This window comes from Kogia breviceps, chromosome 11 (assembly GCF_026419965.1).
Source record: "Kogia breviceps isolate mKogBre1 chromosome 11, mKogBre1 haplotype 1, whole genome shotgun sequence".
Taxonomy (NCBI): domain Eukaryota; kingdom Metazoa; phylum Chordata; class Mammalia; order Artiodactyla; family Physeteridae; genus Kogia; species Kogia breviceps.
This window is the reverse complement of record NC_081320.1, coordinates 7,377,664-7,402,405: the sequence shown is the minus strand read 5'-3', so window position 1 is coordinate 7,402,405 and position 24,742 is coordinate 7,377,664. Positions and strand designations below refer to the sequence as shown.

At 42.9% G+C, this 24,742-nt stretch overlaps 1 protein-coding gene across 7 annotated transcripts in view; it reads right to left on the bottom strand.

Moving 5' to 3' along the window:
- Positions 1-769: 769 nt before the first annotated feature.
- Positions 770-24,742, bottom strand: part of AFF3 (ALF transcription elongation factor 3) — a 565,510-nt gene continuing 541,537 nt past the window's right edge. For all 7 annotated transcript variants that reach the window (XM_067007120.1, XM_067007122.1, XM_067007124.1 and 4 more), the window contains 7 exons: positions 20,427-20,490; positions 17,513-17,649; positions 12,691-12,762; positions 10,567-10,660; positions 7,729-7,778; positions 7,362-7,585; positions 770-4,418 (listed from right to left, as the gene is read on the bottom strand). In XM_067007120.1, the coding sequence (XP_066863221.1) occupies positions 4,297-4,418; positions 7,362-7,585; positions 7,729-7,778; positions 10,567-10,660; positions 12,691-12,762; positions 17,513-17,649; positions 20,427-20,490 (763 nt within the window). In that variant the 3' untranslated portion in view covers positions 770-4,296. The remainder of the gene's footprint in view (positions 4,419-7,361; positions 7,586-7,728; positions 7,779-10,566; positions 10,661-12,690; positions 12,763-17,512; positions 17,650-20,426; positions 20,491-24,742) is intronic.

Here is a 24,742-nt window from a genome sequence, read left to right as displayed (position 1 = left end):
ATTTGAATCTAAGGATATAGGCTGGGTAAAGTGAAGTAACTGTTTTGTTTCTGCGGCTGTTTCTGCTTCTTTGTTTAGTTCAGTTTGGGGAGAAGGGGAATGAAAAAGGAGGGAGAGAAGAGTAAAAAAAGGAGGTTAACAAAAACCCCTCCCACATCGGGGGGGATACATCACGGAAAGCCACTGGTCTAATATTTCTATCTTTGTTAGTTCAAAATTCTCTCATTTCACTCAACCAGATATTGCCAGCATTATTCCACCGTGTTGGTTAGAGTTGGAAAAACCAGGTAGACACACGTCAGGGAATTAACTTCTGTCATTATGGAATATGATGAGTCAAACAGTGTCCCAGGGCTACTGGTTGGACAGGCGTCAGTAAAGTCATAAACATAAACCCCTCAAGCTTCCTGTGCAGCCTTTTCTAGGACACTGGGGGTGTGTTCTCACACACGTGTGCATTTGTGTTCTCACACACGCATGTGTTTGTGTAAATATGCTGGGAAATGGGAAAGACAAATAGTAAACTATACTTACAGTAAAGAAAAACATACTTTTTACCCCCATGAAAAATATCAGACTTAGTAATGACAATCTGCGGAAGCTCCATTTAAAAATTTTATGAAACAACAAGGTCCATTCTAAAGAGATTATGAACTGGGGACCAGAATGCTTATTTGAATATATTTTTGATTCTGAAGTTTCCTTGTAAAAATAGTCACAGAAATGGGTGGACATTTTTTTTTTTTTTTTACGTACAACTCGATGCCTCTCATTTATAACATAAATCATTTAATGTAACATTTGCAACCTTAGAAAGGCAGACAGAGTTAATCCAAGTCAGTTTATAAATTCCAATTTCACATGGATTAAAAACTGCAGATAAATTAAGTCACAATAATATCCTGTACATGCATTAAGGCTGGTGACTGCTAGAGTGTCTTGGGTATCTACAGACAGGAAATCACACACAGATTACTGGGTCTGAAGAGTGTCTACATCATTTAAAAAAATCTTGCTTTTTTTTTTTTTTTTTTTTTTTTTTTTGGTGATACAGATTTCAACAGTAACTCTGGAAAACTGTGAAAAATGTTATTTAAAAATATATATGTATATACTACTGCACAGTTTCAAAGATGTGGTTCATAAATAAGGTTGGCTGCACTGATTAATCTGATAACAATTACTGCACTTCTGAGGTGATTTGAACACGTAATGACTTATACTCAATATTAGGCACTAGTCATATCCTTCAGGTGCACTACAGTTTTACGTTAGCTGTATTGTACATATATATTTTTAAACGTATGCATTTATACAAACGGTGTATTATGTATGGGATGTCGGAAATGTACACATCACTGTTATATAATACACACACCATTGTTGCAGATACGAGGGTACGTTTTACTGCAGAAGGCTCATTGCATTGGTTCTATGTGTCCGATCTAGTACACAATTTGTCAACTCTTCAGATTTCTTTTTTCCAGTACATTCCTCTTTAGACAGTGGGTCCGGGTTTCCCTTTGTGATTTGAAAGTTTCCAGAAATGTGTTTTAACCGAACCTCTCTTTCCAAGCACAATTCTGTACATTGGTCTGATCTGTGTCGAATGGTAACGAATCCCACATTTTGATCGGGAATACATTTGGGTTCCTCTCTTTCAAAGATAACTCTAACAATTGCAATCCAGGTCCGTTCAGGTCACAGAGGGATAAGGCCAGTTGAACTTGAACTGAACTTCTGAGGAAATAATGTCTTCAAATAGAAAAAAATGATGACAGACATTCTATGTTCAAATGGGAGACTCTCTAGAAGGATATACAGGAAAAGGATAGGCAGTGTTGTCTCTGCGGAATGTGACTGAATGCTTCCTACTTTATCCTTCTCTGTACTGTTCAAATTTCTACCATGAGCAGGTACTACTTTCATAACCAGAAAACACAAGAAAGATATTTCTACTTTGAACAAAGCTAAGCTAAAAGAAACCAGCAACAATCAGAAGATGCTTCCTTATCAAAAGCATCAATGCCAAAGCAAGGAAAAACCACCGCCACCACTGCCCCCAACGTGCTCTACCAATGAGACAAAAGACACTGAGAGTGGCGGGCTGTGACGGCGCCCAAATGACCAGTTTCACGTTTTGTTGGAAACGCGGCTCACCGAGCGCTTGCACAACTAGCCAGAGGCCGCCTGTGTGTTTCAATGGGTTTCACAGGGGAGCACGTCACGTAAGCAACACCACGAGGCCTGAGACTGAAAGGTGGGGAAAGCGCCCCAGGGATGCCCCATGGACCCTGGGGGCTATCCCTTTACGTGAGAGTCTCAACATTTCATCAGAATTCAGCAGGAGTGAGTACAACGAAAGCCTCAGTCTTCCAAAAAAAAAAAAAATTCAAAATGTCTTAAGTTAGACTCCGGTGGGACTGGGAACTCTAGCAACAATTAGTGAAAGGAAGGTCAGAAGCACCTCAGTTGAATCAATGTAAAAAAGAAGCACTGTTAATATTTCCAGATGCTTGAAGGCCAATGCCAAATGCAAATTGCACAAAGCCTTCGCTTGTTCATTTAAATGAATTTCAAATCACCAGAGCTATTCAATCATTTGTAAGGTTTTAAATCAGCGCTTAGAGCTAGGCAATGACAGCAATCTTATTTCCCACCTACAGATCAGGCTGACAAAGATATTAACATTGCAACCAAACCAATAAGACCATCAGTATCTGTTATAAACGTTTTGTGTTACCATCACCTTGAAAAACGGATTGTTCCACACGTCATATCACCTTTCTCAGGCTGTCTTGGGGCAATTTTGTCAAGTGAGAGGCCTCAAGGTCATTGTTTTTGTTTTTAAAGTATAGGAAGTATATCCCTTTTCCAGGAGTTTTTCTTTTTTTTTTTAACCAATATTTTTATATCCAAATATATTTAATAAGAAGACCAAATCTAGGGTATGACGAGAGACAATAAAAGAAATAAATTTCAGACAGAAGCTGTAAACAAAGATGTCAAAAAAACTAAAATGTAAACTTAATTAAAAAAAAAAAAAAAAAAAAGAATCAAGGGCAAGATGGAAACATACCAGACTGGTCGTTGCTACCCCAGACAGAACTGCGATGCTTGCAGGAATAACTTATTCTGTAGAGTAAGCAGCTTGCTAATCAAAGCCTGAAACACATCGCCCAGATCAAAATGCATTCAAGGCCCGCAGTGGCACTTTCTCCAAGAGTGAGAGGATTAGACAGATTCACGATAACAAATAGTTCTTGGCCTGAGAAGCAACAGATACAGATCCGAGTGAACGGACATCCTAGGTCATGTCCTCATCTGGCCAAGAAAACTGGTAAGAAAGCTATCATGGAAAGAAAACGCTTGAAAAATATTGGCCAACAGACACCATGTGGCTCCACAGCCCCTGGGTCACAGTGGCAGGAAGCAGCAGCACATGTGCCCGGCGGGCTCCTGGCGTGTGCAGAAGGTTTCAGTTACTCACTGAGCCCCCAAAAGCAGTTGCTGCTGCTTTCATGTGGGTGAATTTTCAAAGACACCGAGGTTTTACCAAATCTCAGTGTCACGGTCATACTATTTTGCGGGGCAGGGCAGGGAAGGCCCGTGGGAGTCATTCACTTGCTTTCTAACACGTTTAGTTGACAAGAAAGTTGGCTGGAGGGGGCAGGTACTAGACAAAAGGCAGGGTATTTGGTAACATGCAATCTAGTAAACGTCCAGCACAAAAATAACTGACTTATTTTCATTATTCAATTACCCATTAATATACACAATCAAAAAAATAATAATTGGGGGAGAGTATATTAATACTGAAAGTAATCAAAAGTATAAGAACTAAGATCATCTTAATTGGCAGTCAAGCTTTTGGTGTGCTGTATTGCACCTGGTTCACTAACCCATGAGATTTTCGTTGAATGTTCTAAGAAGTCACGGTTTAGCTTTGAACTACAAAGTGTGTTTGTGTGTGTGTGTGTGTGTGTGTGTGTGTGTGTAAGTGTGTTTTCTCTAATCAGAAACGTCTGATCACTTTGTCTAACCTGGGATTATGGAAACTAGACAGAGAAAACGTGTTCTAAAGAGCTGTGTATCTTACACACTTACACAGGCAGCTTTTCTACACCCACACATACAAACACACATGCCCTGGGAGAAAAGACCATTGTTCGATGCTGAGAAAATATTCACCGCCGTTTGAGAAATTCTGTGGCTGGGAACTTCAGGAGCACAGTGTCCGGAAATGCTGAGCCGTCCGTGAAGACAAGAGTGCCCTCCAGCCCGAAGGCGGGGTCCCTATGTCAGGTGGGTGCTGTTCCGCAGCCAGTGCAGGCCCTGCTGGGAGTACTGGACCAGGTGTTCCATGCTGCTGTGCAGGGTGACTGGTCCCATGAGCAGGTCCAGGTCATTGAAGAACTCTAGGGGACAGAGGGGGTCGTTAGAGGGACACACACTCGGTCCTCTTTATAAATCAAGCCTTCTCTGTCCCATCACTTGACATGAGCTCAACCTAACAAAATGAAGCCCCCGAGAGCTCACCTACATCCCAATAATCCCTCAACTGGAGACTTCTAATTCAAACGAGTGACATTTACAATATTGAATTTAATGGGTGTTTTACCTGTCATTTTTTCACTGTTCTGTAAGTACACTGACTTTAATAGATTTAACTCTTCATGTTTAAAACAGATACATGTACATAGACAGAGAGGAAAAATATGTATGTTTTACTGAAATAATCCTGAATCAACAAAGGAAACATGGCATGGCAAAACCCAACCCAACCCAACCCAACCCAAATGAATGGCATTTATTTAGCCAAAGAGCAAAGAAAATGTACTTCCTCAGGCTGCATTCTCCTTGTGCAGTAATGCGTGCCCCCCTGAACTTGGCCTGCAGCTCTGTCACCCCCTATACTGTCCTGAGCTGTGCTACGTGCTGAGCCGCTGTCGGGGGAGGGTGGGAGTCCGATGGAGGAGGCTCCAGGCTCCTGGAGACAAATCAGAGATGGGTTTTTCTTTTTTCTTTTTTTAAAAAAAAATTTATATTTATTTACTTGGCTGCACCGTGTGGCATGCGGGATCTTAGTTCCCTGACCAAGGATTAAACCCGTGACCCTTACAGTGGAAGCGCGGAGTCTTAGCCGCTCGACCGCCAGGGAAAGTCCCTCTCTCTTTTTTTTTTTGGAGCATCCAGCTTGTTTAAATTGTCTTTCACTTTTATTTTACTGAAGCATAGTTGATTTACAATGTCGTGTTAGTTTCAGGATTCAGTTACATATCTATTCTTTCTCAGATTCTTTCCCCTTATAGGTTTACTACAAAATAGTGAGTACAGTTAGCTCCCTGTGCTATACTGTAGGTGCTTGTTCACAGATGGGTTCTGAAACACCTCTACGGAGGTCACCTTCTAGCCCTTGGACATTCTCTGGGTTTGTCCTTTCCTTAAACGTTGACTACTGCCAAGGCACGACGCTAGGTGCAGGAGGGCAGAGGCAGGGAGTAATACACCGAGAGGAGGAACGGGGTGGGCTCTGCCACTGCAGAGATCACGGTTTGGTGGCGCACAGAGGCGAATCAATTCACGTGGCTGCCAGGCTGCCCTACCTGCACCACTGAACGGCACTCCTTGAAAGTAAGAAGCTGGGAGTATTCTTTCCAAGGTGCTCCTGTACGTGCTGAATGAGGTCCTGCTGGGGAGGCTCCGAGAAGAGCCAGGGCCCAGGTGGCCGGGCGGACAGTGCGGCAGGAGGTCAGGAGAAGAACAGGGGAGGAGGGGCAGGTCTGGGGCAGCCACGCGGACTTTGCACTGGATGTGCAGCTCTGCCGAGGGATGTCTGGCGGCAGCTGTGGCAGCACCGTCTGGAGCCCGGCCTGCTCAGGCTCCCCCAAACCGGCCGCGGACATTTGTACATTTGTCCCTTCGGTTTCCTACACTTGTGACATCCACCCCGCTCCATCTCAGCCACTCAACTACTGTTTGCTTTTCAAAACCCTGTTCCGTGCCAGCTCCTTTGGGGAGCCTGCTGGCCTCAGCCCCTGGCACTGACCTCCTTGGCACCCCACTGGATTTTCAGGGTGCATCACCCCCGCGCCACTGTGATGTCTTGTCTGGTTTCATTATCAATTTCACGTACTCAGGCCTATCTGTGCCATCGTTTCCTCATCTCTCCATGGACATCCTGATCTTAGCCTCAGAGGCACATGTTACCATGGGAACAAGATTTGCATTTAATGGCTTGATAGCGAGCTCAGATTTACACTCTCACCCAGCACTGGAGAAAGAGTAGTAAACTGGTATAATCTTATGGGAGAAAGTTAATAGTATACCAATACATATCTTAAAAGAATCTATACCCGTTGACCTTCACATTCTACTTCTACAACTCCCTCCTACGACAGGAATCAGAAATATAAACAACGATTGACATGAGGATATTTATCGTAACGTTATTTGTAACAGTGGGAAAAAATTGGAAGTAACACAAATGTCCAACAACAGGGGACATTTTGATACCTATGATTGCATACCTCTGTTTTGAGAACCTCTGTTTTGAGAGTATTAGAGAGTCATCATAAAAGGTGTTTCTGAATGAGTTAGTGACATGAGAAAATGCCTGATATAAAGTAAAATGAGGAAAAGACAGGATGTAAAACTGTATACATACTATGATCTTATTTTGGTAAAAACCATGCATATTTGGAGAAAACGAGAAGAAATTTCAAAAGGTTTTTTTTTTTTCAATAGAATGTTAATAGTAGTTATTTCTTAGTGACAAGATTACGGATGATTAAAAAAATTTTTTCTCTGTAGTTTTTTTGTACTTTACAAATTTAGCCACAGTAAACATGCATTCCTTTTGTAATCAGTAAAAACTAACATTAGTTAAAAAGAAATACAGCTTACCCATAAAACACGTTGTTTTCCAGTTGCAAGCAGCTATCACTTCAATAGCTAGTAACATTCATACTCATCAGTTAATTAATTCATCCAGTATTTCAGATCCCCAACTGTGTTCTAGGTACTACGCAGGTCTTAGGAACACAGAGTTGAATAAAATGTAATCCCTACCTTTAAGGAGCTCACTGTCCAAAGGAAAAAAACGTGTGTGTGTGTTTATCTATATAATTTCTATCTGTACCATTGCTACCTATATCACCTCTATCTCCGAGCTTTCCCACAGTCAAGATAAAGGTAGGTAAAGGCACAGGAGGCCCTGAGTGAGGGGGAGAAGTCAGGCAAAGTTCACACAGCAGGTGACAGCTTCTACTATTTCGTCTTCGCCTGCTCATGCCTGAGGATCAGGGTGTCTCCCTGAGCTGCGGCTGAACTACGCACACGGGCCCCAGAGGCACACACACCTCTGTTCTCCTTGGCCAGGTTGTCCGCCATCTCCCAGTAGTCATAGCTGTGGAGAATGCTGTTGGTGATGCTGACATGGTTGGCTGCCATCTGGTGGATGCGTTGTGGGATGCTGACGATGGTTGATGGGGACAGGGCGTTCCCATTGGAGAGGCTCCCCTGAGATCCCACGGAGCTGGTGGGGGAGGGGTTGGGAGACATGGGGGATGGGGTGCCAGTGCTCCTGGAAGGGGAGAGCATAGGAAAACAAGTGGAGAGGTTGGTTGCTAGGGCAGCCCCTCAGGGCACTGTAAGCAGAGCAGCACCTTACCCAGCATGATGCAACATCTCATTTATCACCTTCACTTTGGAAAAAAATGAACTTACTTTCCACTGGCCCCCCATGGAGATGGGGCTTGGGCAGCTTTAGATGAATTCTGCAGGAAAATAAAAACATTGACAGTGAGTACATCTGCGTGAGTTTAAACACAACGACATGTTCTCAGGTGACCGTTGAGAGAAGTAACGGCTGACACTGTCGATAAAATGCAGATTCACAGAAATTGGATCTGGGGAGTTTTTAATCCCAGGCTATTGGCTTCCTCTCTGGAAGACAGTGGGAGGCAGCTGCCCCCTCCCACTGACACAATGAGACTATCTTATTTTTAAACGTAGGGCATATTTGCAGAAACTGTTGACATATCTTTAATGCCTGAAAATATATGAGACATCAACTGTTACCATTTTCACTTATGAAGCTTAAAAGTATTTCCCTTAAAGGAAGTTGCTCTTGAATGTTTCTAAAGGAACAGATTCAAATGTATTTCTTTAACAATAGTGAATTCAGGAATTCTGATTTATTTAAAATTTTGGGGCTTCCCTGGTGGCGCGGTGGTTGAGAGTCCGCCTGCCGATGCAGGGGACGCGGGTTCGTGCCCCGATCCGGGAAGATCCCACGTGCCGCGGAGCGGCTGGGCCCGTGAGCCATGGCCGCTGAGCCTGCGCGTCCGGAGCCTGTGCTCCGCAACGGGAGAGGCCACAGCGGTGAGAGGCCCGCGTACCGCAAAAAAAAAAAAAAAAAAAAAAAAAATTAAATTAACATTCTGATATAGGATACGTGGCATGAGCCAGTTGTTTGCATCAGGCATTTAGAAGACATTTTTGCCTTTGGCAAGGAAAGCTTCTAAATGTACAGATAGATTTCCTCCCTGCGAGCCCAATAATGCTTTCTTGGACATAAGTCTATGAGACTGTTAAGGAGAAAATGGACTTTATAATATTGAATTTTCCCTTCCAGAGACAAGAAAATAGCCTCAGCCTGGTTCCCCAGAGACAAAGTGTTTCTTTTGGTTAAAAAGAACTTTATGAAGTGGTGACTGACTTTTAGCTTTTAATGGAGGTGTTATGAAAATGGTAAGAAATGGCCTTCCATGTGGGAATTTGGCGAAATTGCCTTCAGGCCTCTTCCCCTACCACTAAAGTCCTGTGACTATAAGAAAAACACGGGTGGGGACACAGGCCTTTTTTTCAGAGCCAGCTGTACTGAAAAAACTCATTTTTTTTTCTTTTTTTTTTTTGGCGGTACGCGGGCTTCTCACCTATGTGGCCTCTCCCGTTGCGGAGCACAGGCTCCGGACGCGCAGGCTCAGCGGCCACGGCTCACGGGCCCAGCCGCTCCGCGGCATGTGGGATCTTCCCGGACTGGGGCGCGAACCCGCGTCCCCTGCATTGGCAGGCGGACTCTCAACCACTGCGCCACCAGGGAAGCCCCAAACTCATTTTTTTAATGGACCAATTATCATGGTTTCCTAAAGGTTTCATCATCTCTGAACTTTAAGTAGTATTTAAATAGCCTTTGACTTAGGGTATCTACCAATACCTTCTGGGGGGCAGGGGAAGCTCCGATATTTAAGTTGTATTCTCCATTCATTCTGTACGGTTTCACGGACTGCCTACAGACTTAAGAACATCTTGGATCCCTTAGAAGTTCTGCTGTAACCTCTGTGGCTTACAGAGTTCAGATTCCTTCTTTATTCAAGCGTTTTGCTTGACTGTAATAACTCTCTGTAGTATTAGCTCTTAGATTCGAAATGTTTGAAAACGACTTCTCTTGACCTTAGGTGCCCAGAGTAAAAGGAAAGGCTTATTAGGGTCAGGACTTGTCATTATGACTGACGACCCTCGATGGACCACGACAGTGGCTTGGCTCCTGGTCGCTGCACGCATGACCAGGGAGGAGACAGTATGCGGGGTGGACGTCGCCCACGGAATGCCCAGCACAGCCGGCCCATCACAGATCACCTCCAAGAAGTGGAGCTTGGGGATTAAAGACCGAAAATGATGGTTGTGTATCTGACAAACAGCCGGTGGAGGTGGAAATGGCGTAATTTCTTGTTTCTACAGTCAAACAGGCAGTGAAGAGGCCCAGAAATCTCAGATGAATTATTCACAACAGTACATCAGAGGTTTTCTGGTCTTTTTTACCCCTTTTTTCATTCTCCCAGTGAAAATGACTTCATTCCCTGAGATAGGTAAAAGCACGGTTTGCAATTCTATCCTTATACGTGCACATTGCTACTCTTCTAGTGCCTCTGGGTTCTAACAAGCCATTGCTTACCATTTAAAATAACACCTTTATGAAAAATTAAATTAGCTACTGGAGATAGCTAAGAGGAAGTTCTAAGGAATTATTTTGCAGAGGAATAAGCTCTAAGTGAATGTGAGCAATTTATGTTAGCTATAAAGATGGATTTGCGGGCTTCCCTGGTGGCGCAGTGGTTGCGAGTCCGCCTGCCGATGCAGGGGACACGGGTTCGTGCCCCGGTCCGGGGGGATCCCACGTGCCGCGGAGCGGCTGGGCCCGTGGGCCATGGCCGCTGGGCCTGTGCGTCCGGAGCCTGTGCTCCGCAGCGGGAGAGGCCACGGCAGTGAGAGGCCCGCGTGCCGCAAGGAAAAAAAAAGATGGATTTGCTAGGACACTGGGATATAGGTAATGGGATCTTCTTTCTCTAGAGGCTATAAAAATACTTGGACACAGACAGAGGGATAAATTAGATGGGCTCGCAAAGCCATCCTCTGAGCCCTGGACACCACGAGTATGTCATAAACGGGGTTCGCGTGGATATCAGCTCCTGTATTATCCCCACAGCAATGGATTCTACCTTGAAAATGTCCTTGACAGGGAGACAACTGGGTACAACATGTTGCCTGTTAGCCAGACAGTACCTTGAAATAGTCGATAAGTGCTTTTGAATACTTTACAGCGTGATCCCTTTTGAGTCGAAACATCCGCCAGTACAGGAGAGCCAGGCATCGGTAACTGCAGCAGAAAAAGAGAAATAGGCCCCGAAAGTATGAGTGGGCCCTGTGCTAACAAGACTTAAAAACAATCTTGCTGTTCCAGGTGCACTCAAGGTCTACGGCACGGCAGGCACACCTGACCTTCCTATTTGTTCAATGTAACTCAAAATTTCAAGGAGTTACTCCACAAGTATATCACTTCATATAAAGAAATGTGAATAAACGAAGAATATATATAACTCAAGAATATACATATGAAGACATAAAGCAGCTTTACTGCTTCTTTGTTGGGACTGAGGGGCTTGTCATTTTCTTCTTTCACCACTAGGAGGCAGTGTCTCTCCATGAGAGGAGGGAGGAAGCTCTAGCACACAGCTCTCACTGCTCACTGGGTGAATTTCAGGGCACATCTACCGTATTCCGATTTGCCTTGACACCCTGGACTTCCGGCAGCGGCTTTTGCTCAAAGAATAGCCAGCCCTTCCACCTGTTTTTATTCCCTTCACTACCGCTGTACTGGACTATAATTAGTTCAAATAAAGGAGCGGATATGAATGTATTTTATAAAAACCATACTGGGAGTAGTCACTATTTTATGTTACAGTCTATATATTTGTTATTTACATACTAGTATTCTATTTTATATAATATTAACTAATCATTGTTAATTTATTAATCCTAATAAGGAACTTAAAGTTTGAAAAGAGCACAGAAAGCATTTCCTGAGCCATACCCACTTTTTTTTTTAACATCTTTATTGGAGTAGAATTGCTTAACAATATTGTGTTAGTTTCTGCTGTATAACAAAGTGAATCAGCTATACATATACATATATCCCCATATCTCCTCCCTCTTGCGTCTCCCTCCCTCCCACCCTCCCTATCCCACCCCTCTAGGTGGTCACAAAGCACCGAGCTGATCTCCCTGTGCTATGCGGATGCTTCCCACTAGCTATCTATTTTACACTTGGTAGTGTAGATATGTCCATGCCACCCTCTCACTTCGTCCCAGCTTACCCTTCCCCCTCCCCCTGTCCTCACCATATCTACTTTTCCTTGGTGCTTTCCACTCCTAAGTATTTGCTAACTCAGATCTGGTGTTGACATACTAGAATACCAACATACCAAATACAACTGAATAGTCTCTTAAAACTTTTCTTTCAATTTTAATTTTTCAATTTATTTTTTATTTTAATACAAGTTTTAAAGGTTACTTTCCATTTACAGTTATTGCAAAATATTGGCTGTATTCCCTGTGTTGGTACAATACACCCTTGACCAAGAGCCTCTTCTTAGCACACCAAACTCCAGAGGACGTGATGACGCAAAACTAATGTTTTCTCTTTTGTGTATGTCGCTGTTGTTGCTGTTATATTATTTTGAGATTTCAATTCTCTAACTTGCAGATCAGGCTCTACAGTGAAGTATGAACCATCAGAGAAAAAGACATTTTGGCTCCTCATCACAGGAGGAACCAACAGAGAGGTGTCCTGTGATTTGAGGGAGTAGTAAGGAGATGTCATGGGGAAAATAATTATTATTATAATCATTATCATTGTCCTCATTATAGAAAAAAAACCTATTACGTGTTAACATTTAAATATTGCTTTTATTATCAAAGGGGAACGAACTGCTCCTCAGCTTAATGTGTTGAGAACTTGAATGCATCATCTTGATTCAGTTCTACTAATCCCGCATGTAAAGAGACAGATGAATTATTTTGATTGCCTCTAAAATGTTAAACGCAAGAGATTACATTTGGCACAAGTCACATTCAAATGATTAAAACACAGACTTACCTGATTTTAAGACACATACACACACACAGAAAAATGGGTCCTTGTGTCATGGACCTGTTGGTTTTCAATCACTGTGAATTCACCTCATGCATACGACAGCAGGGTGCAGGCTCTCCCTGGCCACCAAGAGAACTGCCTTTGGTTTGGTGTGTCAGAAGTGCTAGGAAACCATCATGCATTTCAGCACCTGGTTTGCCAGCGAAGATGTGCAAGGCTGGGGAGGCTATTTTAATCTGATGTGACGCACTTACCATAATGCTGCCAGCTGTTTATCCTCTGGTGTGGCATTGGGGCCTGAGTGGGTTTTTAGTCGCATAGCGTATCTTGAAAAAAGAGGAAAGAAAAACAAAAAATTAAAGCTTTCTTATTAACAACAGAACATCTTCTAGGATGGAAGTTCTCTCTGCCCAATACTTAGTTTTCCATAGTGCTTGCTGACGGTTTGTTCTTAGAAGCCGGCTGAGGCTGCCCCATTTTCTCTAAGCATGACATGACTGTGATGACTAGAACACAACGGCTTTTATGACCATCTAGCAACTTTCTGCTCTTTAACAATACGAGTCCAAACGCTACAGATGGTCAAGAGTGGTATCAGTTCAAGCATTACCCACGCGTATGGTGACACATCCATTTTTACAAATTCTGATTTATGGCTGAGTGGCTGACAAGATGGGAGCAAAGGTCAACCCCTCCAGGTCAATCGCCAGAAAAATGTCTATTCCTTGTACTCAGATGAATGCTTGGATTTACTCCTTTTTTACTGTTATGGAACTCTTACTTTGACAGTAGTATAACTGTCCTGGATGCATAGCTAGTAGATCTTATGAACTTTACTCAATCTCACTTATTTCTCTGAACCAGAGGTCTATGGCCCTTCCTTTCTCTAATAATATACCAAGTTACTTGCAGACTCTTGGAAAGAGCTGAGGCAGTATGTGGAATGGTCAGGGAGTCCTGGGTTCAAGTCCTTAGAGTTGTGAGAACTTAGAGTAATTAACAGCTTTAAGCCTCCATTTCCTTATTTATAAAGTAAGATGAGTACGGCTGATCCCATAGCATTGCTGTAAGGATTAAGTGAGAGAGTGTTTGTAAAGTTCTTGGCATAGTGGGCTGTGCCAAGAACAATACTGCAATTTGCAATATTGCAAATTGCTCAAGAAATGATACTGTTATTACACTACCTCCACAGCATGCAGACTTGTAGTGGTTTTTTTAAAAAAATTTATTTATTTTTGGTTGTGTTGGGTCTTCGTTGCACTGCATGGGCTTCTCATCGTGGTGGCTTCTCTTGTTGCGGAGCACAGACATCAGTAGTTGTGGCACGTGGGCTCAGTAGTTGTGGCTCGCAGGCTCTAGAGCACAGGCTCAGTAGTTGTGGCACATGGGCTTAGTTGCTCTGCTGCATGTGGGATCTTCCCAGACCAGGGCTTGAAGCCGTGTCCCCTGCATTGGCAGGTGGATTCTTAATTACCACACCACCAGGGAAGTCCCTTTAGTGTTTTTTTTTTTTTTTTTTTTTTTTTTGTGGTACGTGGGCCTCTCACCGCTGTGGTCTCTCCCGTTGCGGAGCACAGGCTCCGGACACGCAGGTTCAGCGGCCACGGCTCACGGGCCCAGCCGCTCCGCGGCATGTGGGATCTTCCCGGACCAGGGCACGAACCCGAGTCCCCTGCATCGGCAGGCGGATTCTCAACCACTGCGCCACCAGGGAAGCCCCCTTTAGTGTTTTTGAGTGTATCTCTTTGCTTAGTTTTCATAGTGGTTTCTCCGGGTATTACAAGATACATATGTGACTCATCACAATTTATTGGTATCAATATTTTCTACTTTGCTTGAAGAGTTGAAGCCTTACTTCCATGTCACTGCTTTTAAATAACATTGTCTTGAGCATCACATGGTGGTATAATTTTTGTTTCAATCATCAACTATGATTTATAAAACTCATGAGGAGGATAGTTTATTGCATGTACCCATAGTTCTGCTCTTATGTTGTTTTTCCTTCCCTCCTGTTGGTCCAAGATTCCTTCTTTTGTCACTTCCTTTCTGTTTGAGAAACTTCCTTTAGCCAACCTTTAAAGGTAGGTCTGTTAGAAACAAAGTCTTTTCATTTTCCTTAGTCTGAGAATGTTTTTATTTCCTCTTTATTCCTGAAGAATGAAGTCTCACTGAATCTAGAGTTCACAGTTTGACAAGGTTTTTTCTTTCAGCATTTAAAAAATGTTGTGCCACTCTCTTCCGGCTTCCATGGTTTCAGATAAGAAGTCAGCTGTTATCTGAACTGGTGTCCCCCTATGGGTAATGTGTCATTCCACTCGTTATTTTTTTCCTTTGTTTTTAGTTTTCAGAAATGTAGTTTTGATGCACCTTGGCATGCATTGCTTTGGCTGTTTATGCTGTTTGGGTTTTTCTCCACTTCTTGAATCTGTAGGTTTATGTCTTTTGCCAAATTTGGCAAGTTTCAGCCACTACTTTTTCAAAGTATCTTTCAGTTCCATTCTCTCCCTCTCCTACTGGGACCCCAGTAATGACATGGAGGTTCTACTGTCATTGTGCTTGAAGCTCTATCCACCTTTTTTTTTTTTTTTTTTTCAGTCTGTTTTCTCTCTGTTGCTCCGATTGGGGGGTAAATTCTATTTTCTGTTCTCAAGTTCATTGATTCTATCCTCTGTCATCTCTACTCTACTACTGAACCCCTCCAGTGAGATTTTTATTTGTTATATTTCTAGGTTCTTTAATTTCCATTGGTTCTTTTTCAAAACAACTTCTATTTCTTTGCTGAGACTTTAACTTTTTGTTTGTTTCAAGAGAATCTGTAATTTTTTGTTGAAGCATTTTTATGATGGCTGCTTTAAAATCCTTGTCAGATAATTCCAACATCTGATTCATCCTGGTTATTGGGGTCAACTGATTGTCTTTTCTCATCTCAGTTGTGGTTTTCTTGTTTCTTCGTATGATGAGTGAGTTTCTATTGTATCTTGGACATCTTGGCTATTATGTTAGGAGACACCTGGGTCCTGTTTAAATCTTTTCTTTTAAAAGGAAGTCACCTTGTTTAGGTTTAGCAGGCAAGTCATAACCTACTTCTGTGGGCTGTGGTTCCATTTACAATTTAATTTTCAGAGGCTCTGTGGTGCAATTTTGATCTGTGGTGGCAGGGTTCCACTGGCCAGTGTCCCCCAGTCACTTGGCGTCCTTTGGTGGAGAAAGGAGTTCTCTTGCCTACTGGGACAAAGAGCACATCCTAAGCTGGGTACCTGTGGCATGATCCTCCTTGGGAGTGCTCCCAGCTCCCGAGTGTCTCTCAGTGGGGGAGGGGAGTCTCAAACCTGGTGAGCAACATGCAGATTCAAGTGCTATATTAATGCTGTTTTCTAACTCAGAGAAGAAAAAATCTTTTTTATCTTAGTTTTTGGAGTAGCTTATGGGATTCTATTCAATCATCTAGAAAATCGATTGTGTTTTCCACCCACGCAAGGTCCCATCTCTGGTGTAGAGCGGGTATGCACATCAGCACCTCCAGTTTATTTGACATCAGGCTTTTATCATTGTTTCGATTTATTTGTTTGTTTTTTAAAGTTTGAATGCCTTTAGGCAGGCTATGCAGTTCACCAGAGGCCCTGACTTGCTTATTTGTTCATTCCTCAAATATTCACTGAGTACATACTATGTTCTAAGATCTTTTCCAGGGATTATGACCACATAAATGAACAGATCAAACAAAAACCAAAAACATCCCTCTGTTTGAGGCACTCACATTCTAGAACACATTATGGCTTTGTGCCTGTCCACTTCCACCCATATCCTTCCATGCCTGCTTGTGGGCATCTGAGTCTGTGCCTTATTCTGAGGGAGAAATGTGAGAATCTAGGATCTCTTAAAGTCATTTTAAGTTTTTTTTTTTTTTTTTTTTACGATGGCAATTTCTTTTCTTCACTGCCCAAAATGCTGTACCATGTAAGAAAATAGTATGAAGGAATCACCCATACATTGGTGTAATAGAAATATTTTAATAAGAAAAATTGTTGGACAGTGTTAACTTGCAAAACATTCTTGAGAAGTGCTTTTTGAAGATGATGTGTTCTTGATACTGGGATGACAAAGTCAAAGGCTGTCATCCTTTCCTATTTCCTGAAGGAGAATAGTATAAAGTACCAAGGAGCAAACCTGGGCCAATGTATACCAAGAAGGTTAAATTTAGGATGACTAGAAATCTTCCATCTGTAATGGTGAGACATGGTAAACCATATTTACTCTTAGGTTGCCTGGAATTCCAGAATTAGAAAAGTCTCTTAAAGTTAGTTTTGGGAAGGATTATTTCACATAATGGATATTAGACATTATCCCAAGCAGTTGAACCACCTAAAGACATAAAACATATGACAAAGGTTCTCAGTAGTGTTAATGGATGAAATTCCCTTAATGGTTCATTAAAGAGACATTAAGGATGTGCCTTCCCATGTTGCCATCATGGAAGACAGAGAGTCTCCCACCCAAGTCCTTGCTGTGCCCCCGTCGGAAACCCTGCTTCTGCGCACGCTACAGGCCTTAACCCAGGCCGGCGGATGGCGCTCACGTCCAAGTCTGAGACCAGAACAACGCCAGCACCTTTTCAGATAGCGCGTCCTAGGATGGATTTCCTTTCCTAAAATCCCCTTGAATCTTCTTTCCTTTCATTAAATACTCCTGAATCATTTACTGATGAAGTTAGGATTTAGATTATATGAATCTGGATCAGATTTAAAAAAAAAAAAAAAAAGCAGCATGGAGATGTAGTGAATTCAAATTCTGCCACTTCCCAGCTGGGTGAAGTAGACATCTCACATCTCCCTCCGCTTCCTTTCTGCAGCCAGTGGGGTCAGAGGAGCTACCGCCCCCACCCCCACCCCCCGGCACTCACACAGAGAGCGAAGGAGGCAGGCTCTGCAAAAACGTCTTGCAAGACTGTCCATTCTTATTTGGGGGATGAACATTGGTTCTTGGTAGCTGACATTCTTTTCTATGTTCACAGCATTTATATACATTCTTCCCTCCACCCCCAACCCCTGCCCCCAAGCAAGAAAACGCAGCGCTTACCTGATGAGCTCAACTGTTTCTGAATACATTGTATAAGGAGATTTGGACTCCATTGGGCCCTGCTCCATTGCATTTCCACATTCAATGAATGACAAGGCTGCTTCAGCATAGTTCAGAGCCTTTCCAAACTTTTCCACCTGATCAAGAGAGTGAATACAGTGTCTTCCTTAGGAATAGTTTTTCAAACAGCATTGTCAATAATCTATACACTTTGAGAAACCCGACTCTGAAGTTCCAAACTCCTGTGAATGGAGCTGAGAGAAGAGAGAAATAGGGTAATACCTTCTCTAGGTATTTTCGCAAATTGCTACTGGTTTAGGGTAAGTGAGTAAATGGTTATACGGAATTATACCAAATCCACATCACAGCTGCCAATCAGAATTGTGCAGAACCTCACGGTTGCTTTCATTTCTGTTGCCCTCTTTCCAACTCCTAATGGGTTTGTCAACTTCGCTCCTTGGTCCTCACTGCCGTGCTAAATATATACCTACGTTCATAGGCCTTGCCTCCGTGTAAGAGTTTTCACACTTTTGGGGTATACTCTCAGTTTGATGGTTTAAGGCCTTCCTTATTATCTTTTACACTATTTGTGACATTTACATCTCCATGCCTTCCTTTAAGTATGTATTTTTTAGTTGTTTTATTAGCAGTTAGAACATCACCCTAAGGGTGAGGGTGAGGAGAGAAAGGGCTAGAGGAGGTTAAAGCTCAAGGCATGATTTCAGCTTGAAGGACACAACGCTGAAAATAAATTAAAAAAAGACCTTTTGGGATTATAGGAGGTACCTAAATTTATGTTAATCTTTACCCATATCAGTGAGGATAACCAAGAGTCAGCTTTACGTTCTTAGGTTCTCATAAAGCTAAACGTACACATCAGGTTCGTGCACGGGTCCATACATTCTTCCTCTCGGTGGATAATGACACATTCTAAATTTGAATTGCATCATCTCCGCAGTTTTCAAACATTCCCCCATCAATCAAAACAGAATTACACAGATAGTCTTTAACTACTGATCTAAGTCTTGCCTCTTAAAAAACCTCTCATTATTCATGACACCTCAGGAAAGGGAAATGTAGAGCAGAATTCTCCAGCATTAGCAAGTCAAAATTTTAAACAGCTTATAACCCTAAGAGGCTATAGAGCAATATTTCTTGGCAACGCTTTCAGATTAAGGAAGTCATTTCTTTCAATACGTATTTGCTAAAGCACCTGATTCTGTGTGGTCTGTACTTGACACACAAAAGCTCCTTCCAGGAACTTATATTTGGAGAGAAAAAATGTGCACTCGCAAGATAGCTCAAAGTGCAAGGTAGTCTGTGATTAACTAACCGAATGCAAAGCAAGGAGTCCAATGCCAAAGGGAGGGCAGGAAGGGAGCAAGTGATGGGGCTACAGGGAGGCTGGGGAGGAAACTGGGAAGCAATGATCTGGTTGTATGATGGCTGAATTTGGTATGACTTGGCTGAATTGGGGGAGGACACTGAAGGTGTGGGAGTGCGTGCAAGTGAGAGTGTGCATGTGTGAGAGGTTGTGAGTGTGTGAGTGTGAGGCTCTGCAGGTGCAAAGACCTGCCAGCTGGCACGAGTCAGGCGGCAGGGGGCCAACATGGCTGGAGCAGAGTATCGCTGGGAAAGGCCAGGTTGGGCAGGACGACACTGACTGAGGAAGCCTGGTAAACCTTGGATGATTCCGGCAGGAAATTTCATTCTGCTTTAAAATTCAATGTGACCATGCATAGGTTTCTTCGGGTGACCAGAACTCTCCATCAGACTGTGGGACTGTGAAGACAAAAACTCTACCTCCTATTTCCCTTCTGTTTTGTTTTATTTTTTTTGGTACGCGGGCCTCTCACTGTTGTGGCCTCTCCCGTTGCGGAGCACAGGCTCCGGACGCGCAGGCGCAGCAGCCATGGCTCACGGGCTTAGTTGCTCCGCGGCACGTGGGATCTTCCCAGACCGGGGCACAAACCCACGTCCCCTGCATCGGCAGGCGGACTCTCAACCCCTGCGCCACCAGGGAAGCCTTCCCTTCTGTATTTTCTGACACCCCGTGGTTATTTCTCTGTACACCAGTGGACCTAGGCAGTTAGCTTCATATAAATAAATGCTTGGTGGGTAACAGCAGTAGCATTGGGGGGTGGGGTACAGTTATGGTTTAGACATCTTCAACCCTGGAATAATACTCTGAAGGTCATTTGAAATGCCTTACTCGCCTCCAGCGCCCTGATTTCACTTATGAGCACTGGAGGGGAGTAGAACTAGAATTACGAGATAGGAAAGACACCCTTTGGATGCGATCTTCTGACAGAACAACCATATGATCCCTTTTAGAAAAAACCAGAAGTTTTCTAACTCTTGCCTGAAGGCTTTAAGCTTTCTCAAATAGATTATCCAAGTCAGAAAAGTTACTCTCTGAAAACATCAAATCATACAACTTCAGGGTCTTATGTGCAGTGAAATAGTTTCTGGGTTGTCCAGATTCATAGGAAAAATTCATTCTGGCAGGTACATACGAAGAACACAAGTCTTTTTGAGAAGGGATTTGATCCTGGGACCAAGCCAAGCGTCGGCCAGGCTAACAAGGGAGAAATATGCAAACTTGGGTGTTGGTTTTTTTTTTAAGGAAAAAAACTATTACCACCCACTGACTCCATTGCCTCTGGTTCCTATTCAAACTTTAGGTCTAAACTGAAATATTAGTTTATCCAGGGCTTCCTCCCAGTCAGACATTATTGGTTGAGGTCATAATTTATTGGGCGATGAGCACTGGATTATATAAACATTTTTGCCTTTAACAGACCCAGCCATCCTTGTAATAGATTTTATAATGACCCCAGCTATGCTGCCCCAGTGATGAAGCTGTGGTACAAACGTCATTTGGAGGAACGGATCTGGAGAGAAAAGGTCTTACCATTGCATCTGCTTTATGCTTCATTCGCTTAGCTTCTTGCATAAAATAATCTGCACTGCGTGGCCTATGAGGAGAGAGTGATATGAAATGTCATCACTGTGCAAGTGCAAGATTTTTGAAAATATTCTTTCCTTTGCTCACACTTGACACACAATTTCAAGACTCTTCTTAAGACGGAATCAAAGTATTTTTCTTTTTTTTTTTTGCATTTCCGAACCACTATAGCCTATGTGTAAAAGACTACGATTATACTTCTCTTAAGTTAGCAACTCAAAACACACTCAATATATGCAAATAAATATATACATTTACAGTGATTTTTAACATGGATCCCCAGTACCTAATTTGCGAAACAGATTTTTTATCGCACGGTTAAGAAAACAAGTGCAAAATCTTATTTCACAGGTTATTTACACAAAACAATCCCTTTTTAATGTAAAGATGGCAAAGATACCTCATAATAATTGTATGGATATGTTCAGGTGAGTATATTTCTGTACCCTTATGAAAATCAGTGTTGTTTGTACGCATAAATGGTACCCAAAGTTGCTTGTATCTCTATATCTAATTATTTTAAAGCTTTGCAATGAAAAATGAAAAGAGGTGCTGCTATATGATTACATTCCAGTTGTAATAAAGTTAATTGTAAAATGATGTCTTCCTTGTCACAATGCAAACATGGCATGTATTCTCTCTACTTCTGATTAACTGGCTGGTAAACATTAACACCAGACATGGGCATTATTAAAACAATAACCCTGGCCAGCACTGACTCTGCTGGGAGATGAAGGGAATTCATCCAGAGATGGATCTGAGTGTGTGACATGACCCCAAGTTACACTAAACTGCTCATCAGACAGTAACTTTAAATGCTTCAATGGATAGATTTTTAAAAAATCTACATACATTAGGTACCATCAGCATAAACTTGTTTTGCATTATGGGTCTTTATGTAATCAATAAACTTGACCTATTCATGTACACACCATAAGCCAGGACCCCCTGAATGGGAGATAAGATGTAAGTAGCAATATTAATCATGAACTGTTTAACCTATTTAACACACTTATTTTGAACTCCCTTCTTTCAGCTAAGGGGTCTTTTCCCCAACGCAGTAATAGGTAGTCAGAGCATCCTTTTACCCTAAAGGGTCAAAAGGCTTAGAAAAATCACACATACCATGTCAATGACATTACCATCCAAAACTATAATCCTCAGTTGAATGGTTTTAATCAATTAAACAAATAAACAAAGCAGGATCAAAGCAAATACTTAATTTTGAGTCACAAATCACAGAAGCAAGAAAAAGACCTTGGTTTTCTGTCTCTTCTTCTGCATAAAATATTGTCAGTACTGTGGTAACGTGCTGGGAATTTTTAACTTTTCCAACAAAGACATGAGGAACATGGCTGCAGGATTTCCCTAAAGTGCATAATGAAACTCTGTTTCTCCATCATGAGCCCTTCACCATTTTTCCTGCCACGCAGGCCTGGACTCTTTCATTCATCATGATGGGTCTTCATTGGTGGGTGAGGCCTGAGGTTTTTCCTTCAAAGGAAGGCCCTGCTCTGATCGGCTCTTCTTGCTCCAGTTTATTTCCTCAATGTTCACGCTTCTTCTATGTGAATGGCGTTTTAGTTGACATTCCCCATGGTTTATTCTTCTTTGTCCACATATGGACCTTTGAACACATACTGGCTATCTGTGGGGTCCTTGATGCCGACTGTGGCAATTTACATGATTTTTGTTCTTGTTTTTGTTGTTTAATGGACTGACTTAATTTTTCTGAGCAGTTGTAGGCTCAGAGCAAAATGAAGTGGAAAGTACGAAAAGTTCCTGTGTACCTTGTGCTCCTGCATGTGCAGGACCTTCCTCACTGCCAACATCCCCACCAGAGCAGCACGTTTGTTACAATCGATCAGCCTAAACTGACAGATCATCATCACCCAGCGTCCACAGTTCACATTTGGGTTCACTCTTGGCGTTGCACATTCTGTGAGTTTTGAGAAATGTATAATGACACGTATCCACCATTATAGTATCATGCAGAAGAGTTTCATGCCTTAAAAATCCTCTGCAATACCTTTCGTGTGTCCTTTTGCTGAATGCCCCAAAGCAGAAGACCAGACCTACCTCTGCCCAAACCCAGATCTGACTCCTGAGCTTCAGATGGGGTCCTGGAGCCTATTTGTTCAGGACAAGAGTTCAGGCATCTCCATCCATCTCTCCCCCACTGTTATCAAATGCTATGACTGCTCCCCTGTAAACATCCCTTTCTTTCTCCAAAGACCATATCCACCAAGTCTAGGCTTTCATCACCTCTCCTGGCCTCTAGTTTCACCCCCATCCAGTCTATTCTGAGCTTTAACCTTTGACCAATGTTTGTAAATCGTGGCTTTCATTATATCACCATCCTACTCACAGACCTAAAATCCATCTCCAGGGCCTGTGAGATCCAATCGCAGTTCAGGTCTCCAGTAATCTTGCCTAACCCTCTTAACCATACCACTTACTCACCAAGTCCCTCAACTACAGCCAGAGCGGTGTCCTCGCTGTCTGGATGACATGCCATCACTGTCTTAGAGGCTCTGCTCACCCTTTCCGTCCTTCCTGGAACACTCACCTCTCTGCTCATTCATTAAGTGCTTATGATGAGCCAGATGTTACCTGTCCCTCAAATGCTTAGGCCATAAGGCCTTCTTGGTAATTTGGGTCCACGATCAGCTATGTCTTTCCTGATCTCAGATACCACTTCTTGTTTACACTTCACTTCCAGGCATTTAATTACCTTCTGAGCTGTCCTGGGCTACAGTCATTGCATGTATGCAACTTGGCAGCTGGACCATTTTCAGCGGGGGCCCTGTTGTAGATCTCTTTGATCTTCCCCACCTTGTAGTTTTAGGTACACAGTAGAAGAGAAATGACACACACACACCCCCGCTTGCATTCATATTTTGAGTTTCGAAGAGAGAGCGAGGGGGTTGACTTCTGATGGGGTGCAGCCTCGAAACCAATGAGCCAGAGAACATCTCCATGGCAACCTGAAATTCTCCACATCATTATCTGTCCCACACTCCAGTATAGGAATTTGGTCATTTTTCTCTTGCCCTGTTTTTTGTAGACCTCGTCACTAACGGATCATCATTTTTTTCAAATGCATTTCGTTTTCCCGAAAGAATTACTTTGGTAACAAGCGAAGGCATCCGTCAGCCTTCTTAGTTACCCCTGGGTGGCAGTGGCGCCTAATTCCTAATACGGGTACCTTAATCAATGCTGTTTTTACCTGCAGCGCGTAAATGTATTCTTTAAACCCGAGATAGAGGCTGAGTCACAGACGCTCACTATAGTGTAGGTGGGTAAGTAACACATCTATTTTCTGACTACATCACAGCAGCTACAACATTAACCTGAGACGCTGAAGAAATGTACTATCAGGGCCTGTTTAGGATCACGTAAGAATTCTCATCTTTGCATCTAATGGAGGGCTTATTACACTGAGTCACTGAAGATTGCCTGATGATTGGCCCATTTTTTTTTCCTTTCAGGGGATTTCTAGAGCCACACTCCTAGATCAGCTCATTATAAAGGCAATGGGATGATGGGATGTCACCTAGATGGTCCGGCAAGGCAGTGGACACGTGCTGTCATGAAGGCCTCACTCCGATAGTGACCTTCAAGTCAGCAGGAAAGTAAAATTGCTGTCACCATCGTGGCAGTTACAGAATATAACACGGCACAGGCACTGAAATGAATCTAATGATGGCAGCCTTCAAGCTCATTTTTTTTTTTTTTTCAAGCTCATTTTTCATGGAATCTTCTTTCTTTTCTTTCACATGGAAAACTTCAGAGTTTTGCTTTTCATTGTGATCCTAACGTTCTTCACATCGTTTCTCACAGCGATGGTATCTGATGATGATACATGAGCAACGCTAAGAAAAGTACAGTTCAACATCATGCATCTAAACTAACCGTGTCTCTGGGGCTCTTCAGAAACTGGGCTTGAGTGATCCAAAAGCCAAAGCCGAGCCATGTGTATCTCTGTCACAAGAGCTCTCAGCGGCAAAAAAAATGGGAGCGCTTGCTCCGGAGGGAACGCGTCCTCCTCATCTCCTGTTGCCCCCACCTACACAGGAGCCACCTTAGTTCTAAGCAGCGGCGGGGGCTGAGCTACCCTAAAATTTCTCCTGGCACCGGCGTATGAGAGCAACCTCGCTCTTCGTTCTCCTTTGTGGCTGAGATGGAGTTGAACGCTCTCCCGCGGAGAGGCTGGCAGGCTGCTTTCTGTGATTCCTACCTCTGTGAAATGCACCTCCTCA